The sequence below is a fragment of the Gopherus flavomarginatus genome, chromosome 19, assembly GCF_025201925.1.
Source record: "Gopherus flavomarginatus isolate rGopFla2 chromosome 19, rGopFla2.mat.asm, whole genome shotgun sequence".
NCBI classification, from domain to species: Eukaryota; Metazoa; Chordata; order Testudines; family Testudinidae; genus Gopherus; species Gopherus flavomarginatus.
The window spans coordinates 5,706,506-5,721,005 of record NC_066635.1 but is presented as its reverse complement, the minus strand read 5'-3'; the positions used below and the strand labels follow the sequence as shown (position 1 = coordinate 5,721,005).

The 14,500-nt window shown below is 46.1% G+C and overlaps 1 protein-coding gene across 3 annotated transcripts in view; it reads right to left on the bottom strand.

The window, feature by feature from the left end:
- AP2B1 (adaptor related protein complex 2 subunit beta 1) overlaps positions 1-14,500 on the bottom strand; it is a 98,036-nt gene that overhangs the window by 40,879 nt on the left and 42,657 nt on the right. For 2 of the 3 annotated variants that reach the window (XM_050928920.1, XM_050928921.1), the window contains exons 13-14: positions 13,227-13,486; positions 9,117-9,309 (exon numbers count right to left, since the gene is read on the bottom strand). In XM_050928920.1, the coding sequence (XP_050784877.1) occupies positions 9,117-9,309; positions 13,227-13,486 (453 nt within the window). Of the gene's footprint in view, positions 1-2,731; positions 2,753-9,116; positions 9,310-13,226; positions 13,487-14,500 lie in introns of all 3 variants that reach the window. The other variant, XM_050928918.1, reaches the window with a different exon arrangement.

Sequence of the window (14,500 nt, the reverse complement as noted above, 5' to 3'; positions counted from 1 at the left end):
GCAGGCCCTGGAGCTGTGCAAGCTCAGAATCTGCAGGTCTCACGTACATCCCGTTCCCACCACATGGCACTTGTTCTTGGCCATCACTGCCCCACTTTCTGGCAGCTCTCGTGGCGAGTGTGTGTTTGTATTTTAAATTGGCCAACAGATGGCATATTAACCAATTGCTTTTTTCAGCAGCGGATACAAATACGTTGGCTTGGGAACAAGCTTGGAGCCTTTTTCAAGTCAAAGGCAAGGCCCTATTGGATGACAGCACAGCCGTCTGAAATCCTCTGGCTTTTACCCACCCCTTCATTGCTCTGGGTTTCCCCTCTTTCCATAGGTGCTGGAACTAGGGAAGCTGCCTCACTCTCTGGCTTGAAGTGGATTCCATCATATACACGGTTTAGTTTGGTTCAACAGCTCTCAGCACCCCTACTGTACAAACTGTTCCAGCCCCCCTACCTCTCTTGGGTATATCCTTCCATGCCCCACAGTAGCCACCTAGCTCTAAATACACAATGCTGCCTACTGCTAAAGGGGCCTCAAAGAACACTGCAAAATTGCACTAGCCTCCCTCCTGGCCAGAAAATCTAAGCAAGCCCTGTCTCATGAAGCTTCCACCAAAATCACTCCAAAACCCAGGTCTGCGACACTGCAGCACAATCCTCCAGGCCCTCTTTCCTTTGAGCTCTAATGCCCCCACATTGCAGCAACTGCTTTCCAGACACAGACCTCGATGCTTCGCGTAAGGAGAGAGAACTGCTGGCATTCACAGGAAGCAGCATGGAGCTCCATTCTTTTTCAGCCTACAAGTGTGCAGGGCTCAGGTGATCACTTCTCCCGGTTTATGTCAGAGACAACAGACGAGGTGAATGATTCTAGTGTGAAATGAGAGGAGCAGTGAAAGACCCAGAACGCCAGCACTGTGGTGTAACCGTGTGCGCCGATTAATACTGAGCTTGCAAATGGGGTTTATTAATCTTCTGGCTGCCGAGTTCTTTACCATTCGAATATGCCCGTCTGACACAGCAGGGGACTGCTATTCAAACAGCTCTCTCGGTCGGAGCCATATCATAGAAGAAAAGACCTGATCACTTCTGCATTACGACTGGCTTGCCACTTAATGACATGTAATTATTACACCTTCTCTCACTTTATATTCTTGCTTGTAGGTGTCAGCCAGCTCTGCACTCTATATCAAAAAGCAGCAAAGTCCAGGGGAAAAAAACAAACAGAACAAATGGAAGGAAAAGCTTCAAGACCTGGTCATAACAGACTCATTTCTAAACGTTATTGCAGGAGAGTGAGGTTGCTGGAGCCCTTGTCTGATGAAAGAAAACAAAAACAAAAACAAAAAACACTCTCACCATGCAGCAAAGATCTTATATAAAGTACTATGAAAATGACTGGAAATAATTCTGCATAATTTAAAGATGTTTATCAGCTTTTTATCAATTTCTTAGTCAGCTCATCTTGGAAAGCCACAGGCTCGAAATTCAAGCTTGAAAGACAGCAATCAATTCTTTGTAACGCTGGCAATTGCACTATGAGCCGACGGTCTGCGAGTGCAGTGGGAAATCTCAGAGAGAGATCGTACAAAGCACAGAGCTTAAATATCAGGAGCCCCCAACTGCAGTCTCCTCTTTGAAGGAACTCCAGATTTACGGTTTTTTATTAGAGCAGGCACAGATGCCTTTCCAACACATCCAGGTGCAGTCCCTGACCCCGAGAACTATGTCGTGGGAACATAATTCTTGGTAGGGGTCATCCATGCCAGACTGGTTGAAGGGAAGGAGCTGGATTAAAGGCAGTCTTCCTTCCAGTGGTGGTGAAGAGATATGTCCTGCATGGACTACGGAGGCCTGAGAGAGAGGGGAGCAGGAACACCTATTTCTCATTGCTGAGGGCCAAGAAAATGTTAGGACAGGCTTCTGGCCTAGAGAATTTCCCTTACCGCTCCTTAAACATTTGCTTTCATCCCCCTTGAGTTGCTGCCTCCTGGCCATATCCTTTCAAACAGAAGTAGCTTTGACCTAGCCTCTGAGTCTCTCTCAACCCACTTTAAAGGTTCTCTGCACAGCAATGCAAAGGCCTCTGTCTCCATTGGTTCATATGCATGGGACAAAACTCAGCTGATGCATAATATGCCAACTGCTGTGCCAGCCCAGAGACCCGGAGGCCCTGGAACAAAGGTGATGCCCTACTCTGACCCAGAGCTGTAATTCCCCGGCTCACGTACACATACTTGCGCCTGACACCAGCATGCATGGCATGGCTGAGAGATGCCTCTGTTGCTACTATCACGGTTACGCTGCGATGTGTACACAAGCAGAGGGATCACACGCCCTACCTTGCTGTGCAGACATAGCCCAAGTTCTCTTCGGCAGAGGCACCGCTGCCTATACAGTGTGCTGGAAAGGGAAACTGTGACATCCCTGCTTTAAATTATGATTGATGCAGCATAAATGCAACAGGTTCCCAACTGAGCCCAGGACACCCTATGCACACGAAGATCAGTCTCAGCTAGACCACCTGTTGGCTTGATACTGCTTCCTCTTCCCCCATCTTTGCAAGGTATCTACAAACGTCTCCAGTTTAGAGACCACCATTCCAGCCTGTCTGCTCCCTCCGCTGGGTGGGAGGAGGGTATTTTAATATGAACTCAAAAGATGGAGAAGGTGATAACAGTGATGTGTATGAGTAACGAAGAGAAAGGAGGCAGACAGCTAGAACAGGAACCAATTACCCATTGAGTGTCCTCTCCCATCTGCAGTGACAAGCAGAATGCAGAAGGAAAGAAGCAGATATTAGTCAAGCGTAAAGCAACATTAGATGAAAATGTTACGTTACTAAGAACTTGCACAATTTGAATCTATCTAACAGCAAGGAAAACAAATTCCCTGGAGAGCTGGCAGCATCTGTTAACCATTTCCAATCATTTTAAGAGCAGGTGTCTAACTGGTCAGCCATCCTTAGCAGGAATCACAATGCACCCCATGCTACACAGGTGCAGACAGTTAAAGACAGACCCACCAGCAGAATGCTCAGATTAGAAAAGAACTGGATTACAGAACACCCTGCCCTGCCCAGTCTGACAAATTCTTACTATTTCGGTAGGATGGTAAACAACCACCGCCCTTAGGATCATGGGTGACCATCTCTGGGGACCGGAGACTTGATCACAAGCAACTGCAAATAGCTTGGACAACTTTCAGGATTGGCAGCCTGGCATTGACCTGAAGGTCACATTGCCAGAAACAGGAGCTCTTTTTCCATGACTGAAGTACTTCCCCCAGAGCAGCCATTTCGGAGAAAGAGAGCGGCAAGCAGGAAGCCAGAGATTACTGGATATAGCAAGGATTGCCTACAATTATATCTGCCTAGTCATACAGATGGTCCCACCACTGTAATATCCTAGAAGCCAGTGCAAACTAGAGGAAAATGCCAGACCTGCAGACAGCAGCAATAATAGCCCTGAACCTCGAACAACTGCAACGTCTCTGCTTTGTGTTAACTGGCTCGGATGATGCTGCTGATGCTCTGCAGTTAAAGAGCAACTGGCCCTGCAATTTTATTCCACTGCAAGCAGTTACACTGACTTGCACGGCAACGCCGGCACTGCCACGTGACACTCCAGCCCTTATTTGTGTTTTAACAGTGCTCTGTAAGGACAGAACGCGAAGATGTCTGTGCAATATACATGGATTACAGGCTTCCACAGTCACATTTGCAATGTGACTTGAGGTATACCGAGAATCCAGTCCAGGTGCAGAGTGAGAAGGGACAGAGTTACTGTCAGGAGCTGCAACCACCGGGGCCCAAAAACTGAATCGTCCTTGGCCATAGGATTGCTAGATCTGTCAATGCGGCTATGGAGTACGTGGATCCTTATTTAATTTGCAGGCTAACAGGAGACACGTGATTTTATTCATCTAACTACGCTGCCATGGTTCAGGGAGTTAGATGAAAATGTTACGTTACTAAGAACTTGCACAATTTGAATCTATCTAACAGCAAGGAAAACAAAGCATTTTCCGAATAGCATCAATTGGATTTGGTTGTCTAAACAGCTGAGATGCAAACTGTTGCCAGTATGACGATTGATTTGGGCTAATTTTATTTCAGGCACGGTCCTAGTTGCAAAGGGATTTGTGTGTGTGCTGCATCCATAGACCTCCTCGAAACTGTTAGACACACTTCAATTTGCAACTCTTTTCTTTGGTTCACATGTGGGCATTTTCAATACGCAAGCTAATGGACTCTCTACTGTGTGCACTTTTCTGAATAACAAGATCTGGGGGCCGGCAGAAAGACAGAGCTCTCCTCTTGTGTGAACAGTTATGTCAGTGCACAACCAGGACAGTACATTGCTAATGGAGCTGTCACACGAACACCACAAAGGAAGGACCATTGATTTCAGTAGCACTTATTGCCATACTACTTGGTCCCTTAGGAGCGTCTCCATCAGAGGATCTCAAAACTATTTATTAGCTATTTATTTTGATTTAAATAGTAAACGGAGGTGCCCATAAAAAGCTCAAGGTACCACAACGCTCAATTTAACATAACCCCAGCAGCATTAAACAATCATACAGGAACTCAGCCAGGCACCAGAGCTCCTTTCCACCCCAGCACTGATCCAAGAACATGCTCTTAATTCTTCTAAAACCCCATCAAGTATGTGCCTTTTGTAGTGTGCACAGTTCATCACCAAATTTGGGCCATTTTTTTAACCTCTGAGGAGAGGACAAGAAGCAATGGGAGGTTTAGGGTGGACATTAGGAAAAACTTCCTGTCAGGGTGGTTAAGCACTGGAATAAATTGCCCCGGGAGGTTGTGGAATCTCCATCGTTGGAGGTTTTTAAGAGCAGGTTAGACAAATACCTCTTAGGGATGGTAGATAATACTTAGTCCTGCCATGAGTGCAGGGGACTGGATTAGATGACCTCTCGAGGTCCCTTTCAGTCCTACGATTCTATGAACTCCGCCTTACAAGAGCCCTGGGAAATTGGCAATTATCACCCCCCTTTTGTAGAACTGAGGCACGGGTAAGTTTAAATTACTTTCTCACGGTCACCAAGCAAGTCAGTTGCAGAGCCAGAAACAGAACCAAGCACCCAAGGACTGACTCCTATTCCAGGGTTTTAACCATTAGATGAGGTCCCTGCTCTAATAGAGCCAAAATACAGACAAAGCTAGAAGCATTAAACCAATTAGAGCAGATGTGTGTAAAATAATAAAATGGTTTAACTCTTTAAAACTAAATTACTGACAAGGGGATCTTTTTTTTTTTTTGAAGGAACAGAGTCATCTGAAACTAGCCAGCTGGGTATGCACAGAATGCCAGGCGCCCTGAATTTCCCAGCTGCCAAGCACAGATGGGACATGGATGGGCAGATGACTGTTGATGCTGAAGGACTGGAAACATTCAGTGGCTGCTGCTAACCAGCATTTGTGATCTGCCAGCGCAGAGGATCGTGCTCAACAATCACACAGCAGAACATAATGCTGCTTCCAAGGCAAACTGGAGGCACCGCAGGCATTGGTCACGCAAAACTAAGCCCAACGGTGTTAACATCACCTTGCAGAAAACCATGGGGTGCCAGGAGGCTGAGTCATTCATCCAGAGATCATCTCTGCCGTCAAGTGAGACTGAGTGGTATTGAGTCTAATCACATCATAAAGCTGAGCGGATGCACCTGAAACGGACTCTCACCCAAGTCTGCCAAGACATGTCGCTTCAGCAAGGGATTGCAGGAAGTCTGTATATTCAGTGCTTATTATGCAGCTCCAGAATTCTGGGCATCAATCAGTATGACTGGCTGCCAGGCTTGTGCCAATAACTTTGTGGTAGAAGGGCGATTAGAAAATTCTTGACCTAATAGACAAGCTGTCCATTCTGACAGGTTTGCTGCCCTGGTGGTGAAAAGTGACTTGTCATACAACAGCTTCTGTTCAATGAAGAGGATCACATTACCTACCATGTCTTGTTGCTTGTTTATTCAACAAGAATATCTGACATTAGGCAGCTTTTCAAAGCAAAACCATAACACAGGAACAATCTGTAAGGAATAACGACTGTCATTACAGCCGCAGTATCCAAGCTCCATCTTACCAAGGGCCTCGTTAGCAAACAGCCAGGAACTGGAAGACTGCATGTGATTTGTACAGAGTGCAGGCAGCAGAACCTAAGTTTCCTGCCTCCCAGCACTGGCTCTAATCACTAAATAGCTCACATTGGGTTCATGGGATAAACTCTGGCTGCTCCTCTTACAGACTTGGTATTTTTTAATTTACGTTTTTCATTTATAACATGCCCTGAGCACACTCCCTCTATGTATGGGTAACACTATATCTACATATTGATCTGTTACACTGTAACTCGCTATTTAGATAAAATACAAGTTACTTGCGAAAGAAATTAACCTATCAAACGGCTGGAAGTCTCACATGCCATAAGAGACAAGGCCTAGCAAAGCTGAGAGAAGAATTCAATGAAGTGCACAGTATTAATTTGCTGCGTATCAAGTTTTGCACAATCTTGTCACCATTCAAATGCCTGGAAAAGAAATCAATCTGTTAAAAAAAATTAAAATATAAATGGTAATTTGCAGTGAAACTCGCTCATCGGGTTGTTTCTTCTCTGCATCAGTCTTGCTGGGTCTTCTGTGTCTTGTTTTTCTGCGCACTGAGCATATCTCTCTGAAGTGGAACACTCTCTCCATAGAGAGCCTGCATTTGGTGAAGGCACTACTTCTGCAATGGGCAATGTTGAGAGCAACATTTTGACCTAATCAGATTAATGCCCGGCACCTTAGCTAAAGAACAGCCTTAGTTAGCTGAGGGATTCGGCCAGCAGTCTAAAATAAAAAATGTCCCATTCTAGTCATTCACTTACCAGTGCATTCTCATTAGTCACAGCCACGGATATGGGTTTCACCATATACGAGTTTGGACATTTGCTGGGCCATTTCTCTCCACAATGATCAAGAGGGGTTTGTAATATGGACAGAGCAGTTAACTTACAGACACAGATCTGCTTGGGGCATTTAACCTCTGTCGGGCCACTATCTACCCACTCTGCACTTCGGGCTGCAGGGCCTTGCTAAAGACATGTGGCCTGAGAGAGGTTAAATGCACGTACCTGTACCTACGCGCACACAGAACGTGCTCTGTCTCTCACATCCAAAACAACACACAGACAGAAACAGGTTAGTTTAAAGAAAGGAGAGCAGAGAGGGAAGCCTGGGATAGACAAGGAGGAGAGTCACTTGTACGTATCCCAGAGAGGGAGAAAACACAACAGGGACATCAGCTGCAGTGGCACATCACTAGTAAGTGTTTGGGAGAAGCTCCATGCGGAAGGTCGCTCTAGCACTGTGCCTGTAACTCACACAGGCGATCATTTTATTTCTCTTGAAGTCTGAAGCAGGGGTGACCACTTTGCCGAGATACAGCATTTTGTTAGAGGACACTGCATAGCCCCATGGATTTACTTCAGCAGAAGCAGAACATTAAACAAGTGACAAGACGCTAGGCTTCCTGCTCCAACGTTTGTATTTCCAAATGGGTCCCTACGTTAGCATCTCCAACACCAACACTTATAGGAATCTTTTCCCAAAATCTATTCTAATTAGGTCATTATAGTGCACCCATCAATATGGTATCTGAGCCAAAACAATAACAAAGCAGCTGGGTGCACTGCACACACAGTACCAGAACTCTAGCTCTTATACAGTGCTTTCCATCAGTAGATCATTATTCCCATTTTACAGATAGGGAAACTAAGGCAGAGACAGAAGGAAAGTGAATTGCCCAAAGTCACCCAGCAGGCCAGTGGCAGGAATAGAACCCAGGTCTCCTGAGTCCCAGTCCAGTACTCTGCCCACGAGGTTATACTGCAATATAGAGGTACCCACAGAGGGATTTATGTTGCTCTTTGGAGCTGCCACGGATGGCACTGTTTCGTGGAAGGTTTGGATGCAATTCAAGAAACTGAGATCCTTAGTTCCTGGTCATTCTTGCAATGAGTGGCAGTGGGTTCCTCAGAATTCCAGCCTGCCTTCTCCACTGTTGTGAAGTGCAGACACACAAACCTCTGCTCCGCCCGCATGGAGACAAAGAGTTCAGGCTGACACATCTGACCTCTGCCAGTTTCCAGTTCATTAGCCAATGAAATGCTAGGACTGGATGTGTGTGTTTAATGACTGTTTTACTAAGATCACTAGAGCGAATGCAGAATTTGGCAAATAAAGATTTGTTGCATCAGGGTCCATTCAAGTGCATAACAAGCCTCCCACTTCTAACCCTTCTCATGTTAGAAGGCTGATTACACAGTGCTAAAGGCTAAGTGTGTTGCTGTTTGTTACTGCATGGCTGTCATAGGTTGAGGACCACCCCATCCAGCCTTCTCTCCATAATCAATCTCCCCCTTTTCATGATATTCTCATTACAGCTTCTGTCCAATTTCCCTCCCTGGAGCGGAGGCATCATGTATTTATTCTTGCTCTGGAGCTTGACCGTTTTAGTATTTGAATAATCACCTTGTGAGCTGCTCCGGTGAAGGGGAGAACTAGGCAGAGCAGTGGAGTGCTCCTCCTGGCCTAGCTGCAATTAAGATGTCACCGATACTAAACCAAGACATTCTCTGGAGAATATACAAACAGAATGATCTAAGGCTGGTATAGCTGCATACAACAGGCCATAAAGATGGACCTTTTAACAGGATTCACTGAAACTGGAGGGCAACACAAAGATCCTTTTGAAGAGGAGCCAGGGTGTTTTACAAAGCACTGGCTCTTGTAAAATAAGCAAGGTCCTTGTAAAATAAAAGCAACTCTTTAGTCCCCCTTCCTAGTCAGAGAGCACATGAAACACACCTACCAACGTACAGCGGGATTCTACAGCAGGTGACAACATCCCTTTTACCAAGGGAAGAATCTGGCAGAAAACCAGCCTGGAAGTAAAAATGGCCAAGTGTTCTGGACCTTTCTGATTTGCCTCTGGGCTCAGGGCAGCAAGCACCAAGGAGAGTGAATAACCAAAATCATGCCAACAGCACAGACCATGAATGGTTTCTCCAGTGGTTCGTTACTTCCTACCAGCTGAAAGTGAGTAGAGACAGTGCTTACCAAGCTGTCCAGCCCGCCTCCCAGGAGATCCACAGCACCCATCTGCATGGAAGATACTTGGGGTACATTCACTGGAGGGCCAAGGTCAAGGTTCAGAAGGTCACCCAGAAGGTCACCCTGCGATGGAATAACCTGAGGCTGCTCCAAGTTTGTAGTGGTAGTGGTTCCCACCGGGCTGTCTCCTGCATCAGTGCTACAGGGGGAGAGAAGCAAAATGAATAAAGGAGAATGGTTAGTCACCTTTGTTACTGTCTTTGGAGCACCAGGGAGAAAACAAGGCAGAAACAGGTGACCCATGAACAGTTCACAGTAATGGTGTTCCATATGGACAACTGACAAACCAATTCTATTACAACCCCAATCGAGGGTGACAAAACTGGAGCTTCGGTACATGCTCTGAGATCTGAGGACCTTCCACTGGTCAGACAAGTTCCACAACTCAAGAAGAGGGAAATTGCAGAGGTAAAATCAGACAGGAACCTCAGCTTCAGCACAGCTGTTATTAGGAGAAGCAGCCACAAACTTCTCCAAAACAAGAGCCACGAATAAAACACAAACTAAAACATAATAAAGATTTGCCCTACTGAGAGGGATTCTATGGGAGATGAATATGATCCTGTCTACTGGGCCTATGAAGGAACGTACAACCTTGGGAAAAAATACACAGGTTTTACTAATGAGGAAGCTGCTTATTCTAGTGGAGACTACCAAGTAAGTTTCCTTAAAAGGTCTTTCCCTCTAGCTGCCCCAGGACCCAATGAGAAATTTACAAGAAAGATAATGCCGATTGATTCAGCTGATGTTAAAACACAATAAAATATCATTCTCAGAACACCTCCCCACACTGGACTTTCTCCTTAAAAGCTTTTTGTCCATAACTTGGGATTTTCCTACAAGACTCAAAGGAGTAAAGAATGAGATGTTTATTAAAGACATGGGGGCATGCTATAATGCTGTTCTTGTATTGCCCTGGGACTTCAGCAAGAGGGTTACATTTTCCAAAACTGCCACCTGAATTAACATATTTGGGCTTTCCCAGGACACCAGCATAGCTCCAGGATCCTGTGTCCTAGTCTGATCAGTCCCTTCTCTAGCCTCCTCTGCTTTTGCCACCCCCAGAGCAGAACAGCAGCAAGCGCTTGTTGGAGCACAGGTGACTGTCCACCTTTGCAGACAGAAACCTCTCATCCAAGTCTCCCACCAGCAGTGGCGTAGAGAGGAGGTGGGTGCAACAGTGTGGACAAATCCCTGGAAACTAGAGTGCGTGAAGCTCCTCCTGAATTGTGCACAACTCCCTCTTCTGAGTTGCTCCTCTGGCCCTCAGATTTTCCTCCATGAGGCCCTACAGGTAACTTCTCTGGTACATATGTGGGTTGGTGGAGCATGCCCAGAAACAGCGGAGCAGCTCACAGCTGGTCAGCTAACGTGGCTGGCTGCTCCCCATCAGCTGAGAGTTGGAACACAGATAAATGACAGTACAGTGCTTTGTTTAAGTGACAGTATACTAAGGGGGGAGGGATAGCTCAGTGGTTTGAGCATTGGCCTGCTAAACCCAGGATTGTGAGTTCAATCCTTGAGGGGGGCCATTTTGGGATTGGTCCTGCTTTGAGCAGCGGGTTGGACTAGATGATCTCCTGATGTCCCTTCCAACCCTAATAATCTATGATTCTATACTCCCTAATACATGCAATACCCTTCACGCTGCTGACATCAACTATTACTAATTTCTCATAGGACTATGCCCACAGGTCTCATAGGACTTAACCAGCTATTTCTGCCCACCAATCAACACAATCAGGGCATGATAACCCTCATAATATGACACTCAACACAGATCTCTGCACCGCTCATTCCATTCCTCCTCAATTTCACTATGCTGTTTGAGAGGAAAAACACCTCATGAACATAAGCTGGTGGCAAACAGCATTGATGAGGGGTTTTGCTTCCAAAAGGCATTATTCATAGCATAGAAGAAACCAAGATCCTACCTAAGCTACTGGGTGAAAAGCTAAGCCACTATCTTCCACTAGGCAACCTTAGCTTCCCGTATGCAAATAAACAGACTTTCCAGTGTTTTCAGCACTAGGAAAACACGAGTCAGTTTTCTAGCATTCAGTAAAAGGACACCCTGTGCGCATGAATTCACTCTCCCCAAAGCAGTGCCCCCGACGGGCTGCTTATTATGAAGGCATGATTGAAGGTGGTAATTTGGCTCACAGCAGCAATGCTGCACAGGAGGCCTTTGCACGAGCTTGATCAATATGCCCTTCATCTGGGAGTAAGGAAGATCGTTAGAGTAATGGACTCTCCGTTAGGCTGACCTCAAGCAGAGGAAACATGGTTTGCCACGGAACGCCAGCACTCACTTTTAATTTATGAAGGATGCCGGAGCCTGGCATCTGCATTTAAGGGACTTCTTAAAATGTTCATTCCCCCTCTTTTTTCCTACTGCTGCTGCTGAAGCCAGAGCTGTTTTCGGCCCAGACAACAGATAATTGAGTAGCAAACAATACCAGAGCAATGCAGAGATATAAAACATAGCAAACCTTGAAAGAGCAGAGTGGGTGGGCTGGCTGAGTAGCAGCTGTCAGTGTCAGGTCAGATAAGCAGTGTGCATTGGGTGCTGATAATGATAGAGCTCTCGGTGACAAGTTGAATTGGTTAGACAAGTAAGAAATGCAGCTTCTGCAATGAGGTGAAGAGCACTGCACAAGAGAGCTGGTCACACTGCGGATCTGAGCTGCTTATAGGACCAACACCTCTACGATTCTGCAGAGCTGGTGGGTGGGAACAGTACGTGAGCAGTGCAGCCATAACTTCCCCAGCATCGTTGCACACTAGGACTGTACTATACATCAAAACACAGGTCTCCTACATGGGCTTGTTACCGCAGACCCTGGGGCAGTCCTGCCAGGCGATGTTTCATAACCAGGAAAAAGGCAATTCAACATCCCCAAGTCAGTCAAGTTACAGAAACTCTTTTAGCTGTTAAGAGTAGCAGTATGTATGGAAGGATGGTGTTAGAAAACAGCAAAGAAACAATTGCCTATATGGACTTATCAGTAAGATGGCAAAAGAGTACAGTGCTCCAGAAGTCACTTCCCAGGTTTTCTGGTACACAATGCCTTGAAAGGTGAGCTTAGATCCCATACCGCCTGTTGCAAGCAGATCTGAACTGTAATTAAGACAGTTCGCAAGCCGGAGTGCTCACCTGAGAGGGCAGCCATGGTAACAAAGTGAGCAGCAATACAGCAAGAATCCCTGCGGATTGGTAACACTCACTGCTGGATTCCAGAGCATCAGACAATTTCTCAGGCTGCGATCCCAGGGTGGGCTTTTTTTGGTTTGTTCTTTAACTGTAGAGAAATGGTGCGATATCCAGGGAACAACTCAAACCATTTTGAGTGTCACAGGGTATTACGGGCTTTCCACCACAGTTCAGACATCAATTTGACCTCATTTTAGCCCAGGCCAAACTTCAGCGACTGCGACCAGTGGTTTTCTCCATGCTCCGTGTTTTAAAAGATACCAAGATTCAGAGAGAGATCTTGGCTTTTTCTTCCCTACTTTGTATTCCCCACAGCAGGAGAGGCCAATAGCATAATTGGCAGTGCAAGAAGGGAGACACTTTCCACATAACAAAGGCCTCTAAGTCCTGCTTTCCCCAAAAACCTTTCGTACCATCACAGAAATGTACCCCTCCCACTGGCTGTGTGCACAACTACCGGGTCTGGCTGGTGTGTTTCTCCTCCTGCCAGACCTGCACTACTTGTTGAAAGCTGCTATTTGTCCAGCTCCCATATCAGACCCTCCTCCCCGTGTGCTCTCAAAGAACTGTGTGAACTTCTCTATCCCCCTGTCCAATACCTAACAGGCTCATCTCTAGGATGCTTCCTATCTCCTTTGGTCTAGAAGCCCAGAGGCTACAACCAGGGTGAGATCCTATCATGGGACAGGCTCTGAAATGGCTCGATGAATGCTTTGCGGACATCTCTGCAACTGGAAAAAAATCTAGCTTTTGTAGTAGGCCCTCACATCTTTTAAGTGGGCTTGTTAGGAGGAAAGAAAACAGCAGCCCTTTGACACCCTCCGTGGTTGCTCCCGGCTTACCTTCCATGGTGAATTGGCAAGTGCTTGCGGTGGATCCCATGGCTGCCCTCGACAAAAGCGTTGGGGGGTTTGTGGTACACGGAAGCCAGTGACCCGATGTGGCAGATCAGCTCATCCAGCAGAGTTGGCTCGATCAGGTCAGTTTCCTCTGAAATCAGAGGTTTTTCCGATAAGACCACTTCTTTGGCAGTCACGGGATCCGTGGAGAGAAGGCGCCAGTAGATATAGCCACGATCCCGCAGGTCTGGGTTGTCCGAATCCTGAGACAAAACACTGCGTTACTCAAGGGGCTGAACAGGCTTGACCACTGCAACTATATCCTGCTTCTGTAGTAACCCTGCTTTCTTTCACTGAAACTACCCACTGGAAAAGCAGCCAGGACCGGGCTATAGATGCTATCGACAGACTGCTATTCTGTGCCAATCCCATCTTTAGTAGTAAAAATTGCAGGGTTTGACCCCTTGCACTCATTCCCAAACACAGCTAATCTATGTGGTCAGAGAGAAAAACCTTAGAACTTATATCTAATGGAATTTAAAAGGGATCAAGTCCTCAAGGTTACTGAGCACAGAAGTTGACGTCATGCTTTAGAACTGACTTCCTGTAAAGTATCACAATTTCATTTTAAATGTGATCTTCAAAACATCCCTAAGGACACATAGTCAAGACAGAAGGACGGGGAAGGGGATCAAATGGACTCCTTCAGTCACATACTAATAGAATATGCATGATACTGTGTATTATGAAAGACACTGATCAAGGATTCCTGGAAATATGTCTCACCCAAGGACACTGATGGAGCAAGACACACAACGCTGCAGGATGGGGCTGACTCGTATTAAATCATCTACTTTTATATCTAGAGTGTTTTTATGCCAGAAAGGTCTCATTTACTCCTCCATTTAGTTAATAAAATATATATGAGAAGACACAAACTGAACTGATTGTTAGGGCTTTCTTCCATTTTCCAGGCCTGCAGCTGCCAACGTCTGTGTTTTAGTGGAGATAATTCTTTCCTAGCATGAAATCGACATTCTTTTCTTTAAATAAAAGCGCTGCTTAAAAAAAGAAAGCAAACAAATGGTGTCCACTGATCACCCAGGCTGGAGTTTAGCAGCACAACGTCGATAAGCGCCTGTGAGTTTTCACCATAGAGCTTTGGCAATATGACTAACTCTCTACGTGTCCTTATTCACCCATGCAATCAGCCTCCCTCTTTTCCAGTTCTGTGATCCCAGACGTCTGACTTGCAATAATCCCCCTCCTCCGCCGAC